The sequence below is a fragment of the Parasteatoda tepidariorum genome, chromosome 11, assembly GCF_982258835.1.
Source record: "Parasteatoda tepidariorum strain Cologne lab strain chromosome 11, Ptep-v5.0, whole genome shotgun sequence".
NCBI lineage: Eukaryota > Metazoa > Arthropoda > Arachnida > Araneae > Theridiidae > Parasteatoda > Parasteatoda tepidariorum.
The window spans coordinates 17487763-17514421 of NC_141765.1; the positions used below are offsets into that span (position 1 = coordinate 17487763).

Below are 26659 nucleotides of genomic sequence, written 5' to 3' on the forward strand. Positions count from 1 at the left end.
AATTCAGCAAGTGATTCATTATTTAAAAGTAGTGAAATAGTAATTTCGAAGAAAGGTCAATTTCTTCAAAATTGTTTGCAAGTTTTTATTAATAGTTTCTTCATAATGATATTTTTTATTACTCTTTTATTCAACTTCTATTCTTTGACATAATAAAAATTGCATTAATATCACTGCTTTTAAGAAAACACTAAACTTCTCCTGATATTTAATTAAAATCATGAAATCTATTTCATTACAGATAGAACTCCAAAAAAGGAAAGAAAATATCTACTTTTCTTCAGTATCCTATGCATGAAAAACACCTCTTGTGCTTGACCTTGGGAACAAATGCCTGCCACTGATAATGATGAAAAGGTGAAAAATGAAAAAAAAATAGAAAATGATTTTGATTGAAAGGAAGTGTTTTAATAAGCAAATTTGATTCAGCAACAATTTGTCTTTCTGAGAAAAAGGGAAAATAAAGGGAATTATACTTTTCACACGAACTCCTTTTCATTTGAAACTTGTTTAAAAAATGAAAAAATCATACTACTTTTTGACATCAAATATGTAACATGAAAATATGACATAGACATGCGAAAACATACTAGCTTTTCCTACTTCTTTCCTACCGAAAGAGATTTTAAAAAATTTCCTAATGATTATTTTAAACTCTCACATTCGTTAAAATGGTACATTTTAAATGTGGAGAAAAAAAAGAAAAGACGAAAAAAAAAGGAAAAAAAACAGGAATATCAGAAAAAGAAGACAAAAGATCAAGACAAAAAGCTAAATAACAGGTCAAAAGGCTAAATAACAGGACAAAATATTTTTAACCAGGGATATAAGGACTACTACGAACTCGGCCTAACTCTGCATTTTCAAACAGACTTTATTAGGAGAGAAATAACATAATGATTAAAGAGCAATACAGATATCCTTAATGATGCAAGGTAACATCATTATTAAGGGTAAATTAATTAAATATTCTTTAAGAATAATTTTCCTTTCTAAATGATTATCTCAAAATAACCATTGTTGGTACAACTGCAAATATATTAAAAAGTAATATACAAAAAGAATAATATACAAATTTATTTACCTGTTTAGCATATGTTAAACAGGTATATAAGGCTTTACTTTTCAACTTATGATTTTATATGAAGGTTACTAATCAGGGTACCTGTTAAAAAAATTCAGATGTTTTTTAAAGTTATACGCACACAATAATCTTTTAATAACAGTGGACTTCCTCGGCAACACAACAGCCCAGAGTGGGCCCTGGCCTTCTCCAAAAGTCCTTTCTAGGCGTTAATTTGTTCAGCAACGGTCTTCAAATTGTTGGTTTTCAGAATATCTGTCTCTTACAAGATAGTCAATCCATCTAAGGCGAGGTCTGCTTATTTTTCCAGTTGCTATAGGTTTAGCTGGAAATAGTTTTTAGCAGTTTCGATCTTCCTGCATTTTAACCAGATGTTCAATCCATTTTATACTTCAGTATTACAAGTATTTCATAAAATCAGGCTCTTTAAAGACTTTACATAATTCTGAATTTGTTAACCCTTACCATAGGCTGTCAATCTGAGTTCTACCACAAATACCCCTTCGGATTTTTCTGTTCGGTGCTAGTTTCTCCTCATCTCTCAAAGTTAGTGCCCATGTCTCACATACATACAATAAAATAGATCCTACAAGTGAATAACAAGGGTCTGTCCTAGTTTTTTATTATCATGTCCTATATTTGTTGATTGTTTTCGATTTTTGTAAAATGCTATTTCCTTTGAGGAAAATGCAAAAATAACATTATTGGCAGAACAATTTACAGGTTTTTATTTTAATTTTAATTCAACTCCTTATTTGGGCAGGAACAATTTTTTCTCTACAGTTTTTATCTTGAATACACACTTCATTTAAATTGTCATTTTGATGAAGAGGAACAAAATTATTAACTAGCTGAATTTGATTATCTTCGGGGCAATTCACTATCATATCAGATGCAAAAACTTGAATTGAATTATTTACAGATAAATTATTGTCAAATTAAAAATTTTACCCCAGCCCTTGGCATTGATGGGTTTTATTATTTTCTGAAAGTTTAATTTCTTTTTTTTCTTTTTTTTATAATACTCAACATTTTGATAATTTCCTCCAGTAGAAGGTTATTCATGTCTTATTTTATCTATAACATAAAGTTTAAAAATCCACTTTTTAAATACATGCAAGATCGAAAATTATTTTCGCGACTGATATTTATCAGACAAACCATCGTATGAAAATATCAAGATCCTAAAGAGAACTGCTCCAGCACTTTCCAGGGACCTTCAAAAAGAAGAAAGGAAGAGAGAATTCATTCAACAATCATATTCAGACGTCAGCGAGTTTTTGACGTCTCAATATGTAACTGTTTTTTAATTGCACTGCCTTCCTTCTTCATACCACTGATCACGTAAGCGGTTTTTTCTGCTTGCCGAAAAGAGGAACTCATGGACTTTCAAAGCAATTTTGTAAAAAAGACTTTCGCGAAATGCTCAAAAATGGTATATATTTACCCCTTAAACAGACTCCTGAATAATCAACAGTTAACTTTGAAATAAAAGAAAAATGATTAGAACATTTAAAGAAATTAGTTTTTTTTTCTCAATTAAAATGAAAAAAAAAAGGTTAAATTTGCATTACAACCATCACAATGTTGGTTGAGAAGAAACCTATCATCCTGTTCAGAGTTGCTAAACAACTTACTTTTAAATGGGCTAAATGATATTCCAAAAGAACTTTAGCATTGCTGATAGCTTCAACAGTTCCAACAAAAACAAAGGGAACCTGTAATATTAATTTATGCAGAGTTAAAAAAAAGGATGATGATATCAAATTTCTTAAATGAAAAAAAAAAAAAATAAATAAAGCATTGAAGAAAATTAAAATATTTATAAAATAAAATTTTTTTTGCATTATCTGGAAAAATAAACTAAATAATAAAAATAAAAGTATGTGTAAATAATGAACAAATAGAATGCAATACAACTAAAATGACCTATAAAATAAGTAACAATGTTATTAATACAATGAACAAATAAATTAAAAGAGTTCTGGAGATATTATGAGCTACAGTAATAAAATCCATATAGCTACTGGAAATTCTATTTTAAAAAGAAAAAGGCAGTTATGAAGAAAATTTGGAAGAGCATTAATTCACTGTAATATCTTTAAGCAATGTGATGAAAGAAAAAAAAAAAAAAAAAAAACTAGAACGTACAATAGATGATGAAATTTAAAAATAAATCAGAATATCTTCATCAGAATCAAATTTTTACAGTAAAATATTTTATGCAATTAATGTACCCAGATTGCAGATTGTCATTATAAACTTAAAAACAGTCATAGCAGTCACAGGTGTGACCGTTTTGAATTGTCTCAAGCAGGTCATAATGTTACTGTGGTGTAACTCTGTCTTGTGATATAATGTAAAAGTTTCCACGACTATTTGTGACTTTGGCCAACTGGTAGTCACAAATATACTTCACTGGGACTCGAAATTCCGCACTTAATTCGATCTAATTTTTTTAAAGAAAGTTTTATAGATAAGACAAAAAAAAAATTTAGCTGAATTCTCTTTTAATTTGGAATTTTATTCTATAGAAGTAACTTTTATTTTATCTTTTAAAAATAGAAAAAGCTTGAAAAAAATAATGAATCTGTGTCAAACAAAACATCTGTTTCTAAAGCAGTTAAAAATAAAGTGAAAAGTAAAAACACCTGCATTTCCAAAGAACAAAATAAAGCAATGCAAGTTGGAAGAAACTGATCAATCAATCTTGACAGCTGTGTTTGTGCTCTACTGATTTGTTCCCACATTTTCCTCTCCTGTTTGACCATAAATTGGCCACACCACGGGATACAAAGTGAATTCTATCCCCTTTGCATTTTTTTTAATTCGATTTATTTATATTTTATTTTGCGGCTTTTTTATTAGTTTTTAACTGTTAATTTGTTTTTATTTTTTTGGTTAATACAGTGGAAAGTCGGCGTATCCGGAATCGGCGGGACTTCCCAAAGTCCGGATATTAGATTTTTCCGTATAATAGACCCCCAAGGTAAACAAAGCTTAAAATGATCTGAATCTAAGAAGCAAAAAAAATAAATAAATAAATAAACATTATTTTTCGGGCAATAAATAATGTTTTAGTATTAGAATGATATATAATCAATCAAAAACAAAATATTAGATGAAAAAAAATTATTGCTATTATAAAAATAAAGATAGAAAACGAAAAAAATTGACAGTTATGAAAATATTAATTGCTATCTCCACCATTTCGAACTAGAATGATTCCAGCAAATAAGGAGAAATTCCCGTCATTTATTAAGGTGGGTAGGTGGAGAAGAAAATTCATTTCCTCCTTATTTGACATTCAAGTTGAGGGCGGGGCAGTGACAAATTCTTATTTTTTCTTCCATCATTGGCTATCAATCAAGCATAAAGGTGCTGCATGCTGATAGGGTTCTCCTTATTTTTTTCTAATGTGACTAAAGGGGATCCCCCCACTTTAACGCTTGCTGTGTTTACCCCTTTTTCACAGTATTTCCCTAACACTCTAATAAAAAAGGTCCAGGAAATGCCTCTTTTACTAGCCAGCTGCATAGGAAAGAAGGGGGGAGAGAACTCTGTTGTGCTCCTTTGAAAATAAATCTCCCACACTTTCCTGCATTCCACAGGAGGAGCATCACTAACTTGGTAGATCTTCTGTTCCCCTTTCTGTTGATTTATGGGTTCAATGCATAAATCACTAGAAGCTAAGAAAGGAAAAAACCTGTCAAAAGACATCTTTTTTTTTTTTAAAGAGAGGGGAAGGCGAAGAAATGTTTGTTTATTTTTATTGTTAAAAAGTGTCCGGGAAATCGACTCTTCCGGAAAAGGGACGTTACACTGTAGTTAGCTTGTTTTTTGTAGTTATTCATTGTCAGTTTCCTAGTAATAATTGTTACTTTTTTTGTAGTTCCTTGGTAGCTTTTTTTTATGTGAGGTGAGCGTATATTGTTAAAACAAAATGTTATCTAAACGAGAACTATGATCTTTCTCCGAAAAAGAAACGATTATTTCTTCTTGAATTATTTCTCCTCTGGATTATTTTTTTCTCAATTATATTATATAGCTTATTAATTTAATTAATAAAATTTCCCAAGATGGTCCAGTTTTAAATTCACTCCATCATAATCTACGATCGTAACTTAACTAAATTTATTGGATTTTCTGAAATTAACAATTAAGTTATAGTAATATATGGGTGCCATATTGGAATTTCGTCGGTCCCGTGAGTGCAGGATTTGGGGTTCTATTACTTCCTTATCTGCTCGCTCCAATTACAATTGCTAAGTGGATTTCTAGCTTGCGATTTTTCTTTAAGCTGGGGGTGGATACAAGATGCATACCTTTTAAATTGGTCTCCTTATGCAATGTTTTTTCAAAAATTATTATTTAGTTTATTTTTTAGCAGGCTGCTGCCGAAAGTTTGCTAAGAATTGGCGATTGTTCTGCAGCAGATCGAGATACGGGCGAATATTTCGTCGACTTTATTATTATTTTTTTAATAGTCTTTCTCTCAGAAAATTTTTTCATCTTAAATAATTTTCCTTGATAAATTTTTTTGCTACTAAAAATTATTTCGTCATAAGTGCCGCATGCAAGTAAAAAACAACTGTTTTCGATAGTGCCTAGGCGCTTTCGCAAAAAAATACGGCATATATTGTATTCAGATACTTTTAGATTTGATAAATTATACGGTTTTCAAATGCAAATAATTTGAGTAAAATTATAAATTTAATTTTTACAATTTAGAAAAATGAGAATAGAGATAGTCAATAAGATAAAATTAATAAAGAAACATCTAGTGGATATTTCCTAGAAAAAAGCAAACGATTCTAAAACAAGACAAAGGCCAGTTCTTTCAGCAGTAGCATTTTTTCGTTGGTCAGTTTGGTGATGATAGGCTGAGTGCAGTTGTTAATTCTATCTCATAATTGAACATAGCCATTAGAAAAATAAATTTTACGATATAAAAATTCTTTAACTTTTGTTGAGTGCTTTTTATATGTTGAACGCTTCGGCTCTATGCTTTCTACCAGCCTTTAAATATTTTTAGTTACAGTTTAGTTTATTGCATAAAGTTTGAATATTTGGCGACGCCAAAGCTATAAAAATGGTGGAGAGGTTTTGTGCTGATTTTGATAATTAAAAATGATTATTCAACTTAATCAATTTCATTTTATTCTGAATTAATAGTTAATGTTTGACGACACAAGAAAGTTGTTAAGATGTACAAAAGAATTGAGTCCTTATTTAGTTTTCCTGAAGAGATTGAGATTGACGATTCGATTTTTAATTAACTTTTGATTTTTATTAAGTTGAAATTATTTATGTTTTTCTCTTTTAAATACTTTTTGAGGGTTTATTTTTGATTGTTATATCAATGCTATTTTATTGTGATCACATTTTTTTAGTTTTTCCTTCATTTGTATAATAATGCGTCCTTATGTACAATTTTAGCAAGCACTGTTATACATACATATGGTTTTTATTTTCTAATTTATATTGTTTGAGATTGTAAAATAATTCATTTATTTGCACATTTATTCAATATGCAAATAAATGAATTATTTTACTAACTTTTATAATAAATTTATTAATTTTTAAAAAGTTAATAAATTAAAATATTTAAAGTTTTTATGACTCAAAATCTTGATTTTTAAAAAGCAGTTACTATTTATGTCTTTCCAAAATTATTATAATGGTTCAATTTACGATATCAATAACATTTATATTAATTTTAAAATATTTAATTTTTATCATAAATATTAGGTGTTATAAATTCTTTCTTCTGAGATTGACTTATTCAATAAAGTCTACCATTTGAACAAACATGTAGTTCACTAAAACATGCAAATGATGGCATGAAAGTTAATAACAAAATTAAAAACAGTGCTGCTTATATCAATGTTTGATATTTACTGCGTTAAATGGCTTTCATTATCTTGATAAGTAAACTCTGGTGACGAAGCTTATTAGTTGGGAATGAAATTTAAATTATAGGGGAAACCGAGGTTAGTTGATCTAAAACCATTATACACACGGTTTGATTTTGTTTTTTCAAGACAAATATTGGACATGAAATATTATTTAAATCTTCAGCAAATGCATTATTTTCTTTAACATTTTAAGTTAAAAATAGATTTTTTTTTTTAAAAATAATAAATTAAAATAAGTCTTGTATTATAAAAAAATGAAAAATAATCATTCTTACAACACAAAATTATTTATTGAATGTTATTTTAAATAAATGAACTTATTATATATATATATATATATATATATATATATATATACACACACACACAGTGAAACCTCACATTACGGACACCTCTTACTAAGGACATTTTTTTAAACATTCTATGAATAAATCAATGTGTACCTTCTCCTGGAACCGGACAGTCATTTATGCCCTGAAACATTAGTTTTTATCTCATCAAACCATCTTTATCAATTTTCTAAATTATTATTATTTTTTTTACAAAACTATTTCTGCTTTAAATTCCTACAAAAGAAATTGTACAACTTTCCACTACTTTTGAAGTATCGAATTTCTTTGCTAGGTGCATCCTCTGTCACATTCCTTTATAATTGCAAAGAAAGGTGAGAAAATGATACCGTTCATGTGAATTGAAATTTTAAATAGAATTGAGTGGCTATTTAAAATTTCAATTAAACTGATTCAATTAAAAATGAAAACTTTTGACACTAGGAGAAATATGGAAATATTTTCAATAAATATAATTTTTTCCTGATAGAATTTGAAAATAGTGGGGAAAAAAACATTGCGTAGTTAGCCAAAGACAATGTAAACATAATGATGTATATGGTCTTTAATTCCAATAATAAATTTAAAAAATCAATTATACTTTTCTATAAAAATTACATACAAAATATTTTAATTCACAAATAAAATAAAGCTGCTCAAATTATTATTTTTAAAATTATTACAGATAACCATCCACCAACTAAAACTCATACGTTAGTGAATGTCACTAACAGTGCGAATAGTTTTTATGAAATCATTCAAAGCTTTTTTTGATAAAATACTTTAATACTTAAAGCCTGGATATTCTTGCAATTATAAAATATAAATATTTCATTAAAAAAACATTTTTATTTTAAAATGTAAACACATTCATCGAATTTAAGACAAAATTATTATTTTTTTGATGTAGTCTCTTTACAGAAAATATTGAAGTTATAGAAAATTCTATTTGCATGAATTGCAAAGGAAAAATTTATATTTTTCAGGAGTTTAGGAGAAAGAATAAAAATTAGGAATCTAAAATTTAAAAAGTTCATGCTGCAGTTCATATTTTTCTTTGGCTATGGAACCCTAAATGACAGAGCTCCTCCTTTTAGTGGAATAATGGCATTATATATAAAAAAGACTAATTATTTTGAAAATATTTTATGTGAAGAACAAAATATTATATATTCTAATTATGTTCTTGTGCATGCATGTTTTGAAAATGAGTTGAAATGTTTTGATAAAATAAGTTGATTTTAGGTTTTTAAAATAGAGCTTGATGAGAAAAAACTTATAAACCATCATAAGGGCATATCTTTTTAATAATTTATTCAAAGAAAAATTAGTTATTTAAAAGCTATTTTCAAAATTGCTTTTTTCATTCGCATTTTACACAGTTTCATATTAACAACCGAAAAATATTAAACAAATTATAGATAATTAATTGGATATAAATATAATTATTAATGGTTAAAAAATCCAAACTCTAGGCACCCCTGTAATCTTTTCACTGAACACTTTTTGGGAACCACCGTGCTAAAATACAGCTGATATCCAATAGTTTTTATTACTTTTATGAAATAGTTCAAATAAATTTACTATAATTGAAATCAGACGACACATTTAAGTAATTGCTATGCATACATTAATTTAGGTACTACTATACATTCTTGTTTGAGTAAAATAGCAACTATTTTAGTATGATTCAGAAATAAGATTGCTAAAATTTTAATTAAAAAAAAAACATTTATTTTTCAAAACTCACTTCTTCTCTAGGAGTTTGATTATCATTGTCTCCTTCTATTTTTACACGAACAACACCAGATTTATCCACCATTTCTTGTATGATTCTACCATTTTTCCCAATGACTTTACCTTAAAAAAATAATAAAAAGCTTTATGCTAATACACACTAAATATAATTTTTTCCAAGCATACACAGGGTTCATGCTCTACTTTTAAAAAAAAATTCAAGTACTTTTCAAGGACTTTTTAAGACTAATCATAAAATTTTCAAGGACTTTAATTCAAGTAAAAGATAGACTAAAATTTAACATTTTAAACTAAAATGATATGAAAAAAATAATTAGTACTGAAAAATAAAACTTCCATCCCTCTCTCTTTACTTAGAAAAGTAACCATAGTATAAAAAAAAAAGCAAAGGTGCTCTTAATTTTACATAGGGCCTAGATATAAAGAAGTTAGATATACAACCTCTGAATAAGTAGATTCGAACAAGTCATGAAGAAAAAGAAACATTTTAAATGATCTGCACAATAAAAAACAAAGTACACTTAAACTTATTTATAATAACAATTCTACAGTAAAGAAAAATAGAAAACACACTATTTAAAGTTATTAAAAGATATTTATTTGTAAAAAACTCATGTCTCATATGATATGTAAAGAACATTAACAAATACACCAAATAATTGTTGAATATCTGTGATAAAATATGAAAAAAAGAATCAAATAAAGTCCCTGAAAATCAAATTTTAATCAAACAAAATGTTAAAGTCGTAATATTAATATAAACACATATCATAAAGAAAGAAAAGGTTATTTCCAAGATCATCTATATCATGCCAACAAGAACAAGTCAAGGATTCAGAATAAAACATTTTAAAAAAAAAATTGTTTAGCAGAATTAAATTACCCTAAGAAAAGATAAATTAGTAATAATTTTCAGCTGAATTATCACAAATGTGAAATAAATAAGTACTAGATTTAAATATATACAAGACTCCCAAGCTATATGCAAATCATTAATGAAACTTGAAAAAAATAATAAAATACATAAAAACTGGATAAAAGAAATGATGAAAATTAAAGGCTTTGCTAACTTCTATTAGAAGCAAAAAAATAAAAATAAACGATAATCATTGCATCAACATTGCATGAATGACATTGCATCAACATTTGAAATACATATTTTACCAAATAAAGCCTTTGAAAATCAAATTTTAATAAAAACAAAATGTTAAAGTTGTAATGATATTAACATAAAGATGTAACCAACTTTAAAAACACATATCATATAGAAAGAAAAGATTATTTTGAAGATCATCTATATCAGGTTAACAAGAACAAGTCAAGGATATTAGTAAATTTTAAGCTGAATTAACACAAATGTGAAGTAAATATATACAAGACTCCTAAGCTATATGTACTAAATACACAGTAAAAGTTTCCAAATCATAAATGAAACTTGAAAAAAATAATAAAATACATAAAAACTGGATAAAAGAGGTGATGAAAATTAAAGGCTTTGTTAACTTCTAATAGAAGCAAAAAATAAATAAATAAACGATAATTAAAATTCAGTTTTAAGAACATTGCATCGACCTTTGAAATACATATTTTACCAAATAAAGCCTTTGAAAATCAAATTTTAATAAAACAAAATGTTTCAGTTGTAATGATATTTACATAAAGATGTAACCAGCTTTAAAAACACATAAAGAAAGAAAAGGCTATTTTCAAGATCATCTATATCATGTTAACAAGAACAAGTCAAGGATATTAGTAAATTTTAAGCTGAATTAACACAAATGTGAAGTAAATATATACAAGACTCCTAAGCTATATGTACCAAATCCACAGTAAAAGTTTCCAAATCATAAATGAAACTTGAAAAAAATAATAAAATACATAAAAACTGGATAAAAGAGGTGATGAAAATTAAAGGCTTCGTCAACTTCTATTTGAAGCAAAAAATAAAGGATAATTGAAATTCCATTATAAAAAAATTTCATCAATTTTTGAAATACATAATTTGAGTGACATAGAAATAATAATAAATTCATTAACAAGTGTTTATGAAAATATTTTAAAATTACACTTAAATTATTGAAGATATGACAATATACTAATTATTTATGAAAACTTTTTTAAAAAAAATTTCCTCTTGGTTTCGGTCAATTCACTGATTCTTTCATCGATGGTTTCAATTTCGGATTGCTTTTCTTTTACTGTCCTTCGGAAGCTATTCGCCTTTTCTTACCAACAATATGTTTTCAGTTGTCTCAGCTTTTTCTAGCAAGCTGTCAGCTGATTTGCTGAGTTCAGTCACAGTCTTGTCCAGACAAATTTTTTTTGACTGCAGTTCTTGGAGCTCTTGATCGTTGTTGGGTCTTTTTTTCCTTTCAAGCTCTCTCTCTCTCTCTCTTTTGCTTTAAGGTCAAGGTGATGACGGTATTTCTGTCTAGCACCTCTAACATCAATCTTCATATCCTTAGTGATATCAATCCCCTTTGCCCCCCCCTACAGGATAATAATGCATCTTTCACAAGCCTCTTAGCTAAGTATGTCTCTTCTTTCAAATTATCAACTTCAACCTGCCGGTTGGTTGAAAATCCTCTCTCTACAGTAGAAGTAAAAGTTTCTTCATAACACTTTGGAATACTCATGGACACACATGTGTTTCTTCAGAAACTCATCCAGTCGTTGAGTTGTTTGACAGAATTTAAAAAATTCAAAAATTCCAAAAGAATAGAATCACATTCTGCATTATTGACTTTTCTACACCTAGTCAATTCTTTCAGAATGATAGCCATTTTCTCAAATATGATTTATCACTGCTGTGATACATCCTCCTGGGGTCTAGGGATGCAAGGCATCGAACTAACTGATTAGATAGGGGTGACTTTTCTGCTATTTTTTTCACAATGGCAATAATGCACTTTTGGCAGTCATGCTGAAGGTCCAGCCCAGCTTTATCAGTTATCTGCTTCTGTGCGAGCAGTTTCTTCAGTATATTTCCTGCAACAAATCCAATTGAAACTTTGCTGATGCTACCTTTATGATTATTAAAATCAAAATTAGCAAAGTCGCAGTACTCTTTCATTTCACTGACAGATTCATTCTTTAAGACTTTGAAAGTATCCAATAGCATCGGCCAATCCTTCTGATATAATGTTAAAAAGGGCTGAAGAATTCTAATAACCGACAGAAAAAAATGAAGTTTTACAGGAAGAAGTATGTCCTTGCATGAAGCAATTACAAGCAAATAAGATTTGCTGCTGGGTTTGTTAAACTTCCCCTTTTCAACAGAAGAAATGCATAGTTTTAAATCATCCAAAATGTCTAAAGCTCTTTGTGCAGCTGGGCCATTCTCTAGCCATCTATGGCCACAAAATTTAAGAGGCATCAATTTACTTTGTGAGGCTTCTAAAAAGTCTTCTTTCCTTGCTGGAGCATCTTTAAATAGCCAATGAAGGCTTCTCAAAAAATCGTCCAAATGCCATTGCGTCTCAATAAATCCTCTTTCAAAGACGTTATTCACAACATGAAGACTACAACTACCTACATTTGGTATTTGGCACCCGAATTGATTTTTTAAGATCGTTTGAAGTAAATCAAAGATCTTCCAATTTACATAAGGCCCATCCATAGAAACCCCCATTAAATTGGAAAAATCCAATTTGCTGATGGTGGTGAGAAGATGAGACACCGTGACATTAGCTGTAGAATGGCCTAAAAAACTTGAATCAACGTACTTAGTGACAAAATTTTCATCATCCCAAAATCTGACCAAAACAACCAACTGCTTGGATTGCAGAGACTTATTTAAGCTCTCATCGAACATTACACAATAGTCACCTGAGAGTTTACAGCTCTCAAAAACTTGTGACTTAAAATATGGTGCTAAGCCAAAACACAAATAATACGCAGCTTTATTGGCCCCACAAGAAAAAGATCTGGCTATCACACTGTCGCTAAACATGTCTTTAAATATATTGGCAATTGTTTGACACGAATTAAAAGAATAATTATTTTCAACGCACTTTAGCACCCATCTTATCTCAGCATGTGTACTATCAGTAGAGCCAAAATTCAAAAACAGCACTAGAAGAAGGCACTGCTTCTTGAGATATGCTACTTGTAGAGGAACTGGGCACTGGTTGCTCAATATTCAGTACCTGCTTGTGCTCAACAAAATTTTTAAGGCTTGATGCCTTGAAATTCTTCAAAAGATCTTTGTGCCTTTTACCTGTAAATAATAATAAAAAAAAAATTTACTAAGCAAGAAAAGGAAGTTTTATTTACCATAATATAAATACTTATATTTAAACTTGAAGGCTAAGCAAAAAAATTTTTTGAAGCTAAAAGTGGCAGGTCACTAACAGAAAGTAATATTAACCTGTCGATCACCAACAATGGTTTATAAATTAAGTTATTTATTATAAGTGCTATAATATAAAAACTAAAATAATCCAAAAATAGCATGCACATTGTAGAAATTTACGAAAACTATATAACCAATGGCATGATTTTGGCAATATTAATGAAGTTACATTGTGCACAGGCCACCTTTACTTCTGAGACAATTTGGCATCCATCGTTCTAAAGCCGTGACCACAATTTTCCATCAACCAGTGAGTTATCACTCTTATACAACAAACATAATTTAAATTTAATTATAAAATTTTAAAATTAACAATTTAATTAAACTAGAAACATTTTCTTTTAACAAAATTCTTCATAATATCCAAGATGACGATTCAGTACATGTATGTAAGAAAAATTCAACATTTCGTTTCAATTATGTATCTTGTTTGAATGTTTAGTTTATATAAGTATATAAACACATTTTAAATAAATGTTGGTAAATTAAAAAAAAAAATACATAGTTAAATTTTGTTTTAATCTTTATTTTGACAAAAGTAGGTAACATTTAAAAAAAAAAAAAACTAGTAATTAAATTTTTTTTTTTTAAAACTTTTCATTTAAGTTAGCAAAAAAAAAAAAATTATGTTGATAATAAAAAGGGCTACTTCCATTTTTATAATAGTTAAATAATCAAATGATTATGAAATTTTTTGGACCTATTTTTGTTTTATTTACAATTATTGTAAGGTAAAAAGTTTCCCGAAACACACACTTAATTTTAATAATAAAAAAACTCAAATCAATCAAAACACTCAAATAAAAAAACTCAACATAATATTCATTTCTAAACAAAACTTTTACGACAATAAAATCAAAATTAAACAAAATTTTAAGTCAAAATTTTTATTGATTTTGTTTATGCACAAGTTTTTGATACTTAATATGTGCATAAATTAACAACAATCAAATATTAACACACATTGAAAAGCGCTTAAAACAATCACTTTTCATTTATTTTATTTTATTATTTATATTATATTCATTTATATTATTTATTTTATCATTATATTTTAGAAGGAATAATGCAGTAAATTTAAAGTAATGCAATAATAATTTTGATTCAAATTACTCCAAAAATTAGTTTTGACAACAAAAAAAGCTTTTAACAATGAGTTTAATTTACTAATGTAACAAAATATAATAAAACGAAAAATAATTACCTTCATTGTGGGATCGCAGGGCTGATTCTCCCATTTTTGAGATATCAAATTCCTTTGAGCATAATCGGCAAGATGCTTCATACTTTCCATCGCCTTGCTTCAGCCAGTCACTATATTCTGGCTTATTTAACCATAAAATGTTAAAAACACATTTACCCATTACTTTATTTTAACTAATAAACAATAGCCTGAATGTACTACCGAGGAAAAATACGAACAAACCAACGTGTTAACACAGCGATATCAATTAACACAGTAAAAATATATCGATATATAACTTATCCTCCTTGAGTTACCAGTCAAACCAGTCTTTATTAACGATCGCGTTGGCAAGAGGGAAATCGGGACGTCAACAACTGATAAGAGCGGAGAGCATTACGTCATCATCGTCTGAAAGGCGGGAGAGTCATTCTTTTGTCCTTACGCATATGTGTGAGAAGTTTAACACAGAAATGCTGGAAATAGGGCGATTTTTGTGAGTTTCTGATAATTTTCAAGGCCATTTCTAATATTTCAAGGACTTAGCATTATTTTCAAGTGCTCTGTGGGGGCCCTTGAAAATCAAAATTAAATTCAAGTACTTTTTAAGGCTTTTTCAAGGCCGCCGAAACCTTGCATACACTAAATAAGCAATAAGTGATAAAATAATTAAATTATGTATACTAATAAACAACTACATTTCAATACTATTTCAAAAATTATTATTTTCAGGATACCCCTTCCCAGTTCCAGGGATGAGAGTAGTCAGAAAGTATAAAAGAGGAAATCCAAAAAACAAAAAAAAGAAGAAAAAAAAAAGGGGGGAATATATATATATATATATAAACAAAAATTTGACAAAAAAGTGCGATTTTTAAATTTGTAAACCATGTGAATATAAATCCCGATATGAGACTTTTAAATCACGTAAATATGAAACTCTACATCGAATTTAAAAAATGCGAAAATACAAATCATGATTTTTTAATTTTTTGATCACGATGCATAATTTTTAAATCGCGCGATATTACAACAACAAAAACGAATCATGATATTGGATTTTAAGCTCACGTGAATACAAATTGCTTTAATAGGGCTTTAAAAGCTCGTAAATACAAATCGCGATATTGATTTTTTAAATCTCGTAAGTAAGAATCGCACTGTACAATATTTAAATCGCCTGAATAAGAATCGCAACGTTCAACTTTTAAATCAGGTAAATACGAAAATCAAGATTTGATAATAAAATCGAGATTTTAAAAATGCATAAATACGAAACACGATATTGGATTTTTAAATGTTGTAAATAAGAATTATAATATACTATATTTAAATAGCGTAAATAAGAATCGCAATGTGCAACTTTTAAATCAGGTAAATACGAAAATCGATGATTGATATTAAAATCGCGTGAATAAAAATCGAGATCTGAATTACGAAAATACGAGCTATCCAGCCGACGGATAAAAAATACGTAAAATCTTATTTTCTGTGCGTGAAATCGGAGAAAATAGCTAAAATAAGTAAAAATGCGGAAGGGTTAGCAGCTAGGGCGTAGATTGAATTTTTTGTTTATCTTTGAAAATCGTAAATAAATATAATTATTTTACTTTAATGACTGAATTTTAAAAAAAAAAACGGGATATTTATTTAAAAAAAACGAAACTTTTAGAGAATCGGAGTTTTTGATAAAAAGGCTGAAATTCAAGAGACAAAAAAATCTCATCCCTGTATAAAGGTCAACCAGTTTTATCCCAAGGAATTGATTTTTAGAGAAACTTCAGAGGGAGGAAAAGGGACTTCAACAATTTCCTTTTGCGGAAAATTAAATTCCTCATAAAACATTTTAACTTGGGCAAAAAAAAATTTCAGCGGAAATTAGCGGGAAAAATGGAAAAATCTGAAAAAAAGCGGAAATCCGCGGAAGAATCTCATCCCTGCAGTTCTACACAAAACTTTGAAGTAATGACATGATAATCATAACAGTAAATTTACATACATGCATTAAAATCTAACCCATTGCTAGGGCTCACACCAGCAATATACATACAATGGTCTGATAGGAACAATTAGGGATTCATTTAGTTTCCAAAAACTTGATATGGTAGCCAAACATGAGAAAAATAATCGAATTTTACAATTACATTATTAAATGGTTGAATTACTTAGTTACACGGGAGTTCACAGTTAAATTTTAATACCATTAAAACAACCATTTTGAAGCATTTCTTCTTGAAACTTAAGAAACTTGGTACCTGGCATCATAGGAAGACTTTTGAATGCATGGAATTTAATGCAAAAAACTTTTTTTTTGTTTAACGATTTTGTAAATTCCAAAAATATTTCAAGACTATAAATTTGTTGCCCAAGCGTATGATTTCGTCCTGTTTAGAACATTTGGCAACAACTATCGTCATACTGGTGTTAACCTTACCCATTGCAAAAAATTCAAAAATAATTTTGTTTCTTGTATTCATAAGATTGTTAAACACCAGTTTGTTCTTCCTAAAAACAACAGCTTTTCAAAAGACAATGAACTAGAGTTTAAATTCATGCGAACATGAGAGACTTTAAATATGAATATTTTTACAGAACACATAAAATAGAGAGAATAATTGCAAAATAAAATACAGAGAGTAAGATAACATACCAACAAGACCTCTAGGCACTTCAACTAACTCTTCAGAGTACTCTAATATACTTCTAGCTTTACATACAGCTTCTTCCGTCTAAAAAACAAATTTATAATAAGTTTGACTTTGTAATATACATTCAACCAAAAAATATTCACAGTAAAATATGTGAGTGTCTTAGGAAAATCATTTAAGAACTAGACAGATTTAGTTTTAATTTGATTGTTAAGATTGCTCTAAAGCCTAGGTTTCCAATGTAAGCATTGAAAACTCCTAAAGGGGCATTAGGAGAATTTGTACACCCGGCAGGAGAACATAATTTAAAATAGAGTGCACTTAAAAACAATTTTTTCGTTTGTTTTAAGACTAATACATATTTAACTCTGTATACATTAAAATTTCATAAAGAAATTAATTTAATAATTTATCGAGAAAAGAACCATGGTTTTATGGAATTATAGTAAAAGCAATACTTTGCTTGAATCTCACTAAAAAGTTCATTAATTTTTTTTGTATGCTTTTCAAAATTCAATATATTTACATCATGAATTTTTAACCAATAACTTTTGTATTTTTCCTTTCATCCTGAACATAAAGTTACAATAGTTTGGAATTTTAAAAATTAAATAGTAGAAAGTTATTCTACATTCTACTTAGAAGTTCACTGCAGATAATTATTTGTCTTTGTTAAGTGTAGAACACTTTTTTTAAATTTATAAAGCAATGAGTCTTGTCCTGAGATAAGCACTACATAAAAGGTTTTTAAAATATTTTTTTAAAGATGTCTTTCAACCCCTTCCTTCTCACTCCCGTGAAAATGACAGGGTGAGATCTCCTCTCCTGTGATATTTCCGGGCTGGAGTGTTCAGTAGTAACGAGCCAATAAGAATAAAACTAATTCATTTCTTTTGCCTGGAAAACATTTTATTTCTCATTTTACACACCAGATGGCAGTACCAGGATATTTTTAAGGTTATTGTAGATAGTTAGTTTATTTTAAACTAGATGTCAGCACTAATCAAATATATGTATTTGTGATATGTTATTTGTAATCTTAGCAAAGTTACTTAGTTAGGCTCTTTGTGAATACACGCTTGAGGATAATCTCAATCGTTTGATTGAAAGGCATTTTATTAGACAGATACCCCCAACTGATAAGAAACGGCAACCATCAAGAGAATGCAAAGTGTGTTGCTCCAGAAGAGATGAAAACAAAAAGAGATGTAGGAAGGAAACTCGGTACTACTGTCCAGATAGTGACGTTGGCCTCTGTATCTCATGCTTTGAAATTTATTACACAAGAAAAATTTACTAATCTTTAATAATATTATATGTAAGTTCGATAAAATTCTTTTTTAATGTTTAAAACACATATTTCTTGAATATTCCCTGCTTGCTGGAAAACCAACAAAAAGTCATAGCAACCCTGAATGTTGGCCTTTCCTAAAAATTTAATTTTTTTAAAACTTCAGGTTAAAACCAAATAAAAAATGAATATATATATATATTGCTCATACACTTATTTTAAATAATTTTCAGGGATAAAAAAATACACTTTTATGACCATTTTCTTGAAAATTAACCGATCATTAAGGGGCCAAAGAAGCTATGATTGATCAAAAGATTTAAATGCAAAAGCCCACTGCCTATATCTCCATGTCTTATGGACATCGGAATTCAGTGCATTTCTTTGAAAAATGTTATTTGTAGATAAACTACCTAACAATAATGGAAAACACTTTTAGTTTGTAATACTTTTTTGAATTCCTCAAGAAATATTAAGAGAACCAGTTTGTAATTTTAGAAGTGGCTAGTTCATGAAATTTTTCATACTTTGCAATAAAGTTTAAAGTTTTTAGGGGTTTCAAAGACTGACAATAAATTACAAAAGAAAACAAGTCTTTTTGAACACCCTATGCCAGAAAATTAAGCAATAAGCTTTTAACTTGTATCAATTATTTTTGTGTTACTGCATAAAATTTCGTAAACCTGGAGGAAATATTTATGGAGAATTGAACATTTTTATAACACAAATTTTTTTGCCATAACTTTAAAAATATTCAGTAAAATGAAACAAATTTTTTGAAGCAATTTAAAATTAATTACAGAACTATTGTTGTAAAATTTGAAAAAAAAAAAGTGCAAGATATGAGTATTTAAAATAGTTCTTATATACTAGGCATAATTTTGTTGTAACTTTCTCATAATTTTGTAGTAAATCGTATTATAAAAAAGTCTGAATTGAATATCTCAAAATTCTTAAAAGTTTCAAGCAATTTTCTAAGTAGTTTCAGTACTTTTTAAAAGAAAGTTCAAAATGATAAGGGGTTTTCTGCAGATATAATTTTGTTCTTGCTGCCTGACATAAGGTAGTGTAATTTGCAATACTACATAACAGAATTTGTGGAAAACCCATGATTATTTTGAGCTTTCATTTAAAAAGTAGAAAAACTATTTACAAAATTGCTTGAAACTTTATACGTTCTACAGATATTTCAACCAGATTTTTCCCATTAATTGCCAAATACGATTCACAACAAAATTATGAAAAGATTTTAAAATTTTTCCGTGCACGCACAGTACAAAAGAACGTTAAATAATCATATCTTGCAAATTTTATAAAAAATAGAATAATAATTTTGTAATTACATTTTAAATGTTAGAGTAAAAAAACAAATTTTTTTAACAGAAAGAAAAATGAGTTAACTCATTACGATTACTTATAACAGCAATAATAGTTTTTTAACTATGAACTGATCTGTTATAAAAGGTAATTGACAAATGAAATGAAAAATGCTAATATCTTTTAAGCAGATAGGTATGCTTACAGAAATATCTGAGGCACACTGGGTACTGGTTATCGAATGAATTTAATCTTATCATTTTTGAAATTATAAAAAAATTACTTCTCTAATAAAATAAATTTCTGTGGAAGTATTGTTAAAAAATTTTTGTGTGCATAAAATCTGAGAGGTCTGTGCATTAACAAGTTAATTTTTTTTTCTGACTGAAGACAATATATTTGCTTTGATTAATGCAAAAACCAGACAAGAATGTAAAATTCCTCTCCTGCCTAGTAAAAGGTGGGAGAGGAGAATATAATCTATTAATAAAAATCTATTTGGTTTTAAAATTTCAATTGACTCTTGCTGAGAATTTTTAAATTTGATAAAAATACCTAGATTGAATGATACCTGTATCAAAAACAAACTCAAAACGTATCGATCAAAAAATTATATAATGATCAGCTGTCAAGGGAAATTGAAAACTTTACTATATTTATTAATGTGTTACCACAATTTATTCTTTAGCTTTACACATAAAGATGCTAATGATTTTACCAAAAAGGAAATCCTGTACTTTCTATTTCTACCCTATATTTTCTATTTCTCTCAAATAACTGGTAATAAAACAAAATTTTTTTTTTCCATAACTTAAAATTTAACACATTTGTTATTTTAATTCTTTCTCTTTATTATGACATATATGTTAGAAGAAGAAAAAAAAGCATCTACACTATGGAGAAAAAAAAATACTTACATCTCCATAAATTTTGAATGTACAAGTAGATTCTTCTAAATCAATTCCAGTTATACCTTCCAATTTTCTAGCATGTTGAATATTTGATCCGTGCGCTCCAATGGCGAGACCCATTAAATCTTCACGTACTTGAAATTCTTGAACATGCCCAGAAGTAGAATTAAGCTTTGTACTCTTAAAAAAAAAAAAAAAAAACTGGAATTATTAACTTTCAAAAAAATTTTATTTCACGTTACGCAAAAATAATTTTTATGTATGCACATTACTTTTCTGCCACATAATTACACTTATGCTTAAAGTTTTATATACTTTGCTATTATAAATACAGCAGCTACCATTAATAGAATCTCTGGGTTATGAAAGCCTTTTTTTAATACAAAATTCACCTCAAAACTGCTTATCTTTCATTAATACTTAATTTTGCAATTTTCTTAATTCTTGAATATTGTGACAATCAATTTTAATTATATTAATCTCATAATTGCAAAAAATATAAACACCATATGCATATCCTGAATTTGCTTCAAATGAGAAGAATGCCGAAAAAATAATTAAAATCTGATGCTTCCAACAAGTTGAAACTATGCAACTTCTTAAGGAAAAAAGAACTTACAATAAAGAAAATCTAATATTAATTAAAAAATAAATAATGTCAGTCCACATAAAAATAAAATAAAATGAAGGCAGAAAAGAGGAATAAGAAGGAAGTCTTTATCTCATCAAACTGTGACAAAGTGAATGCACAATTGATATTGTCAATTTTTCAAAACATGTTACTTTAAAAGAAACAAGTAAAAGAGTAGTAAATTTTTAAGCAAAGCCAAACTATGCTTTATAGCAGTGTTTCCTAAACTTATGACTCTTGCGCACCCTTTCTAAATTTTTCGTAAGGCTGTGTACCAATAATAAAAATATTAATGAATTTTTTACTGTAAAAAAATTGCACAAAAGTTAAAAATCAGAATTGGCTGTTGACACCACTAATTATTAACTGTTAACTCTGCAAAAAATAGCCAATAGAAAAGTACGTAATCGTAAATTTTCATGGCTAGCTTTGTTTTCAAATAAAATGTTTTGATATTTTCGTTTGTTGCAAGGTATCTCGCATAAGAACGCGTACTCGTGGGGGTACGTGTACCACACTTTGGGAAACATTGCTTTATAGGAACAGAAATTTATTAGCAAATTCAGATTTTCCATTCTTCTTCTTAGGCACTATAGCCGGTTACTGGCAAAGGTCGTCTCAGTCAGTTAACCACTATTTGATGCTATATTTCTCCACCTGTTAGTCCATTAACCACTACTTTACTCTATCTTACCATCTTGTTCTAGGTCTTCTTTCTTTTCCCCTCTGGTGCTTGGAAGGTTACTTTTTTAACAGGATTTTCATTGATATATCAGAATACATGTCCCAGCCACCTTATTTGAATAATCTTGATCATTTTTACTATGTTAGGTTCTTTGTATTTTGAATGTAATTCAGGGCTGTAACAAATTTTCCACATCCTGTTTTCTCTTACAACACCAAACATTTTTCTCAAGATTTTTTTCTTGAAAGCATTCGCTACTATATAAAAGTATTGGTCTCACTAGAGTCTTACACAACTGTGTTATTGTTTCACAACTTGTGCATTTAGATTTAAACTGGTTTCTCAATCCATGATAACATCTGTAAGCCAAGTTGATTCTATTTATGATTTCAATTTTCATGTCATTATTATTTACTATTGAGCCTAAATATTCAAATTGAGCTACTGGTTGAAACTCATATTCATTAATTTTCAGTGGTTTTTGTGACTCTGTTTGTCACTGCCATAATTAAGTTTTTTTTTATAGTTGACTGACAACTCCATGTTTTTTGCAGCTGCCTCGAGTGCACAGAAAGTCTTTGTGTTCTGCGTTTGTATACCAGAGTCTCTAATTGCCTTCTCTAGTGCTACTTCTAATTCTTTCTATTACCATAAATTATTTAACTGCTTCCAATGCTATCGAAAACATTTCTAGTGAAATCATCAAATAAAGTAAAGTAGTATTTAGCAGAAAAATAATTTGAGAAAGCATAACGAGAAATGGTCTCACTTATCTACTGTAAACATAAAATAATTTTAGTGTTTATCATAATGAAAAATTTAAGTTGTTAAATAAAGAGGTCTTTAAGAAAAAGGAAAACTCTATTACTCAACCTGAATAATTACGTTCTAGACCAGGCAAAACCATTAAATTTACCTCCAACTGCCGTGCTGCTTCTTCTGTTCGACTTAATAGTAACACTTTTTGTCGTAAATTACGAAAATGCATTTCACTTAGCATATTGGCTCTTGTTTTAGCAGTTTCCGATTTAGCCTAGGAAAAAAAATCTGAATAAGAAAAAGTAATATGCCTCTATTATTTAAGTGTAATAAGTAGATACTCATATACAATTGTGTAAAAATGCAGCAAAAATGTTTGCAGATATTTATAATTAAAGAAAACATTTGTATCAGTAAATAGGATCCCACTCACTCCATTAAAACTTAGAATGATTTATAAAGAAGTACAATTAAAAATGTGATGAAAATTAAATAAACAATGTATTTTAAACATGAAGTTTTACTTTGAAATTAAAGGGGGAATCAGCTGCCAGATTTATAGAATTATCAATCATGAAATCATATACGTTTAATTTTAGTAATTAAACTTTCAAACAGAAAGTTTCATTAAGCCATGCCTTCATGTAAGGGATCGATGGCAACAATAATTATTGGAAAGTAATGTTCTTATCTTTGAGATTTTTTTTAAATTACAACTTAACAATAGAACTTCCCCCAAATATTTTGTCAGCACTAAGTAGTCTATACAACAAAAATATTAATGTAATACAGGCAATATGCATATAAGATGTAAATAATATATATACCAATCAATAAATAAATTTTTTTTTTGGTTCTTGACACACAGGGTCTCTGATATAATGGTTTTATCCATAGTTAAAACCATCAAAAATTGACAGATGTCAAAAAGTAGTTTACCCTGCAACAAACCATTAAATATTTTTCAATTAATATGAGTGGTGGTAATTCAAGTTAAACAAATGAACTACACAATATTTGTATCATTCCAATTCAAATGGTTTCTTACAAACAAGTTTTAAATTATTTTTTTTATTTTGAACAATAGAAAAACCTATTGGTAAATAGTGTATTTTACAGTTTTTCACACTATATCTCAATAACATAAATAACATTAACTGACTTACTAACTGAAATATTTGAAGATTCAATGCAACTATGCAAAAGCTTTTTTCTTTTTTAAAGGTTACAACTCTAATTTCATTATTTAAAACTAATTCAATACTAAAAATCTATGAGAGTAACAGAAATGAGTAAAGAAAAAAAAGATAAACATTTACAATTATCTGTAAGCAATTTTTTGTAGAGTCCCAGCGACATATAGCAGCACCAATAGCCTTTTTAAATTCCTTGTGAGCAGATTCCATTTTTGAACTAGATAAATAGATGTAAATTAATATAAAACTAAAATATCTATTAATGTGTAATAAAAAATAGTTATAAAACTTACTATTCTCTAAGATCTTCAGGAACCTCAAGTTCAAAAATCTTAAAAGTGCTTTTAGTAATTGGTGGACTGAAAAACAATAAGAATTTGAAGTCTAGAGTGCACAGTGTACACAAATTAAATAGCACTCACTTAAAATACTAAAAATAATAATTTATCAATTTCTTTCCTTTTTTTTTAAAATCTGAATTTACATTAAAAAAATATAGGTGTAGTGAATAGTCAATATTTCTTTTTCACTCAGAATTTGAATGGTGTTGCTAATGAAAATAAAGTTTTGCTGTCTCTAATGTGTGCTGCAACAAAAGGATTCAAGACTACTATATGTAGAGTGGTTAAAAAACTGAATAAAGAAAGGAAATTTTTAGTTTTATTTTATCAAAGTTTTTAAATTTTTGTAAAAATGTATTTAAAAAAAAAAAAAAAAAAAAAAGAATAAAAAGAGAGAAACATGATTTGCCTGGTTTGCACAGATCTGCTCATGGTAAAAATATAAACTAACAAGGAAGTGTTAGTAAATTCACTAATATACAAATAACTCAATGATTTTATATAGAATTTAATTACTTTAGTTGGGTATCCATTTCTTTTAAATCTAATTTTGAAAGAGTTTATTTGTTTTTTGGATAAATAAACAGTACTACAAATTCCTTTAATTCTATTCATTTCATTAAAAATGGTATTTAAATAGAAGTTTTTAGAAATTTTAGAATTCCAAGTAATTAGTTTATGTATATTAAACTTGAAGTCATTACTTTTATTGTATAAATCAACAAAGCATATATTTTCTTTTTTTAATACCCAAATCCAAAAAATTAAAATTAATATTATCATCATGATTACGAAACAAAATTAATTCCTCGGGGTAAATAATATTTAACAAAATTGTAGAATCTTGCTTCGCAATAATGATGATAATATTAACTTTAATCTTTTGGCTATAGATATATAATTTTATTACGGCAAATAATATATTTTAGTTCACCTTCCTGCGCTTATTAAAAATCAATTCTCTGCAAAGTTATGCATATTTCAAATGATTCTGCTTTAAATATTATTTCAAACTGAAAAGCAAAGAATGACCCAATAAGAGGTTAGAAGGCAGAGTTTGTCTTGCACGCACATGCAATAGTAGCTCAGATATTTTACAGTTTTTAGATATACTTATTAACTTTTATCTGGTGTCATAATATGTTAATCTTAAAAAACCCTTTTCTTATAGTTGAATACCCTTGGTAATTTCAAACAAAAAGTAAAATTTTGAATTTTCTTTTTTAAAACCTTTCTGTAATTGGATAAGTTTAAAAATAATTTATACAGGTCAAAATCTATATTAATTGAAAAAAAATAATAATAATAAAATTGATAAATTAAACTGTAATAGGCTTGATGTATATGAACTTCTCCAACCAGTTTTCTGCAATTTCCAACATTTCTTTGGCACATGCTCTAGCATTGATTATATATATTTGTTGCTTTGTTTCAAATATAAAAATTATATTTCTCTTTTGGGTCATTCCCTGGCAAATCATATAGGATTTTACAAAAATGGCACCCAGCATCTCAGATTTTGGTGAAAATTTGTACACTTATAGATTTTTTTGTGCTGATTTCAAAAATATTAACTATATTTAAATCGGTTAAGGGGTTTAAAAGTTATAAGTATTTATATTTTTGCCAAAATGGCACATTTGCCGCCATTTTGATTCATACATCAAAGGCTATTAATGATTGTAACTCACTTTATATTTGTCATAGAGCAATAATTTTTTATTTTATTTTGTTCAGAATAAAGAAATCTGCCATTTAAACACTTTTTTTGCAAATAAGTATCGTACTTATTTAGTAAGTAGGTCTGTTTTGCAGTTTTTTGATCAACGGAGTTGAGAAACTTCAGGAGATGATTTCTGGCAACTCGCCCCCTTCAATTTCAAAAAAATTTTATTCAAAGATAGTTAGTTGAAAGTGCAAATTAACATCTGATTTAAAAATTTTGATGGGCGGTTCACTCACTTTTTTTAAAAAAAAAAATTTCTTATGAATTATTATGCATTAAAAGTACTAGTAGTTTGACACTTTATAGTCCTTAATTGTAACTAGAGTATAATAAAATGATCCAAAAAAAATGTGAATGGTAGAAAAATATGTAAAATAAAGTAATCTTTTATTAAATTATTTCTTACTTCTTTCTTACCTTCCTTCTTACTTCTTTAAAAAAAAGTGTTTAAAAGACAGATTACTTTATTCTAAACAAAATAAAAAAAAATTATTGCTCTATGACTAATATAAGGTGAGTTACAATCAT

At 27.9% G+C, this 26659-nt stretch overlaps 2 protein-coding genes across 2 annotated transcripts in view; both read right to left on the bottom strand.

Annotated features, from left to right (window-relative positions):
• LOC107450999 (RNA-binding protein FXR1) overlaps positions 1-26659 on the bottom strand; it is a 57781-nt gene that overhangs the window by 18631 nt on the left and 12491 nt on the right. Inside the window, exons 5-11 of the mRNA XM_043041103.3 lie at positions 24358-24423; positions 24188-24281; positions 23026-23142; positions 20800-20973; positions 17277-17355; positions 9082-9191; positions 2722-2802 (exon numbers count right to left, since the gene is read on the bottom strand). Coding sequence (XP_042897037.3) covers positions 2722-2802; positions 9082-9191; positions 17277-17355; positions 20800-20973; positions 23026-23142; positions 24188-24281; positions 24358-24423 — 721 coding nt within the window. The remainder of the gene's footprint in view (positions 1-2721; positions 2803-9081; positions 9192-17276; positions 17356-20799; positions 20974-23025; positions 23143-24187; positions 24282-24357; positions 24424-26659) is intronic.
• LOC147801256 (uncharacterized) lies at positions 11472-14933 on the bottom strand. Its single transcript, XM_087154997.1, has 2 exons — positions 14648-14933; positions 11472-13308 (listed from the first exon to the last, which is right to left on the bottom strand). Exons 1-2 carry the CDS (start codon positions 14805-14807, stop codon positions 13136-13138), a joined length of 333 nt encoding a protein of 110 aa, XP_087011123.1. The 5' UTR covers positions 14808-14933; the 3' UTR covers positions 11472-13135.

What these genes read in the sequence shown, in the direction of transcription:
- LOC147801256 (XM_087154997.1), bottom strand. Translation starts at nt 14,807, where the DNA reads ATGGGTAAATGTGTTTTTAACATTTTATGGTTAAATAAGCCAGAATAT. An exon ending in CCTGCGATCCCACAATGAAG is followed by an intron (nt 13,309 to 14,647) that starts GTAATTATTTTT and finishes TATTATTTACAG; the next exon opens with GTAAAAGGCACAAAGATCTT.